The sequence below is a fragment of the Hyaena hyaena genome, unplaced genomic scaffold (assembly GCF_003009895.1).
Source record: "Hyaena hyaena isolate Hyena2069 unplaced genomic scaffold, ASM300989v1 scaffold_872, whole genome shotgun sequence".
Lineage (NCBI taxonomy): Eukaryota > Metazoa > Chordata > Mammalia > Carnivora > Hyaenidae > Hyaena > Hyaena hyaena.
The window spans coordinates 224479-229679 of record NW_024081506.1 but is presented as its reverse complement, the minus strand read 5'-3'; the positions used below and the strand labels follow the sequence as shown (position 1 = coordinate 229679).

At 32.7% G+C, this 5201-nt stretch overlaps 1 protein-coding gene across 1 annotated transcript; it reads right to left on the bottom strand.

The window, feature by feature from the left end:
• Positions 1-552: 552 nt before the first annotated feature.
• LOC120222409 (60S ribosomal protein L26-like) lies at positions 553-1091 on the bottom strand. The gene has a single exon (XM_039220224.1). It carries the CDS (start codon positions 1036-1038, stop codon positions 601-603), a length of 438 nt encoding a protein of 145 aa, XP_039076155.1. The 5' UTR covers positions 1039-1091; the 3' UTR covers positions 553-600.
• Positions 1092-5201: the final 4110 nt, after the last annotated feature.

Sequence of the window (5201 nt, the reverse complement as noted above, 5' to 3'; positions counted from 1 at the left end):
CACATTGGAGAGCTACATTAATGAAACATTTGTTAACTGAAGTTCTCTTGAAATAGGAAAGAATTCTTTTTTGAATTTATAATGGTGGAGTCTCCAACTGACTTTATTAACAGTCTATTTCAGGTTTTGGCAAATTTTTCCTGTAAAAGGACTGAGTAAACATTTTTGACTGCAGGTTGGGAGCTCCTTGCTATAACTAGTAAACACTTTGTTAGTGTCAACATAACCATAGGCATAGCCATAATAAATGAATGAGCACAGATGTGATATGATAATATGCAGTATACAATAATATATAATCATGTTTTATTTCCACAAACAGGCCATGGACTGAATTTGGTTGAAGAGTCATAGTTGGCCCATCCCTTACTTACTTAATTAACCCTCAACATTTGAAACAGTATTTTAGTAGAGCATTAGTTATTCAATGAGTAAACAAACTTACATTTTTTTACTTCATAGAATTTATTTCTTATGCTGATTGAAGTTTGGATTACTTTCTAAGAATATTTACTGGAAAAACTGGTTGCATCTTTGGTATAGATTTTTTTTTTTTTTCATTTTAACAGTGTTTTATTTCACGTCGTACGTAAGATTACTTTATTCCTGCATCTTCTCAAGTGTTTCTTCCTTATGTTTGCCCTTTTCCTTTCCTAATTGGCGAGATTTGGCTTTCCGTTCGAGGATCTTTTTGCGGTCTTTGTCCAGTTTTAGTCTGGTGATAACCACCTTGCCGGGGTGGATGCCCACGTGGACGGTGGTGCCATTCGCCTTCTCTCGCTGTACCCGTTCAATGTAGATGATGTATTTCTTCCTGTAAACCTGGACTACTTTGCCAATCTGCTGACCTTTGTAGTGTCTCCGCACCAACTGTACTTCGTCATCCTTCCGGATGGGCATGGAGCGAACGTTGTACTTCTGACGCAGCTCTTTGGAAAGAGGGGAGGACATAATCTTCCTGCGAATGTGGGAAGGGGCATTGAAGTGCCTTTTGCGGTTCTTGCTCCGGTCAGAGGTCACAAACGGATTGAACTTCATGTTGGCCGCTGCAGCTCCAGCGATGGCCGCAAAAGGGAAGAGGTGGTACAGATTTTTAAAAGGTATTCAGTATTGTTGGTAATTGGAAGTGTGACTATGGTGCTATAGTTATATCTTCTTAAAGAGCCCTTATTTTTAATACTTTTCTAGTGTAAGATGTTAGTAATAGGGGGTGCAGAGGGCAAGGGGATATATGAGAACTTTATTATTTTCTCATATATTTTCTGTAAATATAAAATTTATCTAAAAATAGAATCTATTTTTAAAAAGTTCTTATTTTTAGATATATATACTTTAAAAAATAGAAATTAAGTTATGTTGTGATGTCTGCAATGCTCTCTAAGTAAAACGAATAGGGAGAACTTAAATGACGGTGAAGATGAAACATAGCTTCCCATAATCATTGTTGATCATTGTTGATCTTCATTGTGGTAGATACATGAGAATTTCATTTTTCTGTTGTATTCATTCCGTTTATGTGTATATTACAATTATTCACACTAAAAATAATACAACTGCCTATTAGTTCATAAGGATACCATAACAAAATACCTAACTGGATGGATTGAACAGAAATGTATTTTTTATAGTTCTGGAGGCTAGAAGTCCAAATTCAAGGTGTTGGTTGTCTTTGATTTTCCTGAAGTCTCTTTCCTTTACTTCCAGGTGGCTGTCTTCTTGCTGTGTCCTCATACAGACATTTTTTCCCCTTCAGCTTTATTGAGATATAATTGACAAAATTGTATGATATTTAAAGCATATATTATGATGATTTGGTATACATTGTCAAAGGATTCCTCATCTAGTTAATTAACACATCCATCGTGTGATGCATTTATCTTTTTCAGTGATAGGATTAAGGCCTGAGCATCTAATGTAAAACCTGATGATTATAGTAGGTAACTCTGTATTGTATTATTGAAATTTGCTAAGAGAGTATAACTTAAATGTTCTCACATAGCCTTTTCTCTTCTTCCACATATTTGCCTTCTCTCTCTCTACTCGGAAGCACACCAGTCCTATTGAATTAGGATCCTACCCTCTAGGCTCTATCACTTAATCACCCCTTTGAAGACCCAATCTCCAAATACAGTAACATGAACTAGTGCCCACCCATATGATCTCATTTAACCTTAATAACTTCTCTAAAGGCCCTGTCTCCAAATTAGGTTACATTCAGAGGTAATGGTGGTTGAGAATTCAACGTATGAATTTACAAGAACACAATTCAGTTCGTAACAATGTGTTGATTGAAGCCATCCTATAAAAAGATTCATTCATTGTAAATATGGATTTTAACATATTACAAAGGTAACATAAAATATGAACGTGTTACAAATTATTTTTTTAGAGAAATGCTTTCTTAGAAAACTGTTAGGGGCAAGTACAGTATCTTATTCAAGTCTTTATGTTGTATGTTACATGCAGTGTCTTGTATTTATTTGGTACCCAGCTAATTTTTATATTGCAATTTTGAACAGTAGAAGGCAGCTTAATATTTCCTTCTGTTGCATGCTGTTCCTCTGAAGTGCTTTCAATTTGCATTTTCCTGTATATCAGCAAGTATTTTTTGTTTTAATGTAATTTTAAAAGTTTTCAGTAATATAAAATACTCATTAAAATAGTATATTAAAAATGTTATGTAATAAATGAATTCTAAAAGTAAATACTAAAGTCATAACTACATCTTGCCAATTATTTTTTTCCCTATGTGCATATTTAAGAGACATCATGCAATCTTCTTTTGTTTTGAGGGATGGTTAATGCGGCAATACTTGTAAACATGTATTGATCCATTAAATATTTTATCCAGATTTTCAGTAAATGTCACATTCCAGGGCGCTTAGCTAAATTAGAGTGAAATGTTTACAAGCAAAACTCATAATCCCAGGTAATCTCTGTAAAAAGAAGTAGCATACCAGACAAAGCAGCATTTGTTTATACATTGCTTTATGTAAGTATGACCGCGTCAATAAAATAGTCAGCAGGGCAGGTGCTCCATTACTCAGTTGGAAAGAGCCCTTCTTTCCATTTTTTTTTTTCTCCAGTATGACCAAGAGGAGAATACAACACATTAAGTCAAGTAAATCTTATTAAGTTCAGGTTAGGTTTTACCAATTTACTCATCCCCAAACCACTGACCTTAATATTTATTAACAACTTGAATGCAGGTAATTTTATATACATTAGATATGACTCTTTTAAATTTAAGGGTCATAATGAAGACACAGTAAAGCAGAAACTAGTATTTTCATGCAGGTTGACTTTCTTTCAGTATTTACTTATTACGGCATCATAAATAAACGTAAATAAGCGAGTGCATTTACTTTAGGAAGAATAAATTTTTTAGATACATTTTTTCTAACTCTTTTTGTAGAACTAAGTGCTATATACCTATTTCTAATATTTATAGTAATTATGAGTAAGTTCCCATGCAGCATACTTTGGGATTTAAAAAAAAAAACTATATCCTGAATGTAAGTTATCACTTCTGTTATGAGACCAGATCAGCTCTTTGGGAATCAGTTATTTGGTACTGTGCCTGCTAAGCAAGCTTAATAGTTAAATAGAATTTTAAAAATTTAGTTGCTTTAAAGGTTATTATATCCAATAAAGATTAAATTCAGTTACACCCCATCTGACAGTTTAATGTTTTTATAAAAATGTGAACATGAGGAAACAATAGCTAAAATGTAGATAAAATAGGAAACTGTACTATTATTCTTTAATTTATGAGTTTTATGTTTTAAAAAAAATGAGTTTAATATCCTCTAAGTGTCTCTCAATCTGATGGTGGTCAGTTCTGGCATAAATTCCAGGTCTAAGATTTGCGAGCTGAACATTCCTGTGAAAGACCTCAGAACCTCATTTGTAGCATTCACATTTTCTAGGGTCATTTTTATCTAATTGAGATGGCATTCAGCAAATTATAGTTATTCAATAAATTTAATAATCATCAAAATATCTGCTTATCATTAACATATTTAATACTTAAGAAACTTGAAAATCCATTTTCTGCTTTTTGAGAAGAGCAAGTTAAAGCTCAGATTTCCCTAAATAATTAATTTGTAAGTCTCTATTATATAATAAGCCAATTTGGAATTCAAGCTTTGTCTTTTTAGTGAAATTGCATTTGTTATTCCATTACTCTGGGCTGCCTTCATCCTAACTCACATATCTTTAATTTTGTACCCATAAATGCTGGGCTTAGCTTTAGTCTTGTAAGAGATGATCATATTCTTATGATATTTATACCCTTCTCATCCTCTTAACTCCAAGTATCCAGAAATGAATTTGATGTGAATATTGCCCAAAGATGCCCAGGGCTCTATTAATACACAACAAAAGGTGATTTTTTTTTTTCTCATTGGACAGATTTTAAATGTGCCTATTATACTGGCTTTATAAATCAAACTCTGATAAATATTTTTCATTTAGTTTTAATATTTTCCAATATTAAGAAAACTATAAATACATATTTATTCAAAAACTCTAAAAATCCCTTTTCCTGTATCTTCCCCTCTTCTCTACCTTCTTCCCCTCCCAATCCAATAAGTGAAATAAGGAAAATATAGTGGTTAAATAGAGAAAAAAGTGTATACTTTAATATAATTATAATGCACAAATTTATAAGGGATCAATAGAGAGAATGAATGCCTCCAATATAATCCTAAGAATTAAATTTATGTTTTATCCACAAAATATAGACAATATTGTTTCATAACTCAGAATATTCTATTTTTTAATTTTTAAAAAATTTTTTGTGTGGGAGAGAGCAAGTGGGGGAGGTGCAGAGAGAGAGCTACAGAGGATCTTAAGCAGGTTCCACACTGACAGGCTGACAGCAGTGAACCTGATGTGGAGCTTGAACTCATGAACCATGAAATCATGACCTGAGCTGAAGTCGGGTGCTCAACCCACTGAGCCACGCAGGTGCCCCATAACTTGGAATATTCTCAAAGAATAATTCAAGATGTAATTTTTATATAGTTCATTGTAGAAAATGAATATAGTCACATTTTTATATCTCCGTAAAATCATAGTGATAAGCTGAGAAAAATGACACATAAAAACATATCATCTAATTTATACACATAAAGCACAAGACTCAAAAATCTGGGTTTATTTTAGGCACTCTTACTGATTTTAATTATTAACTTTAA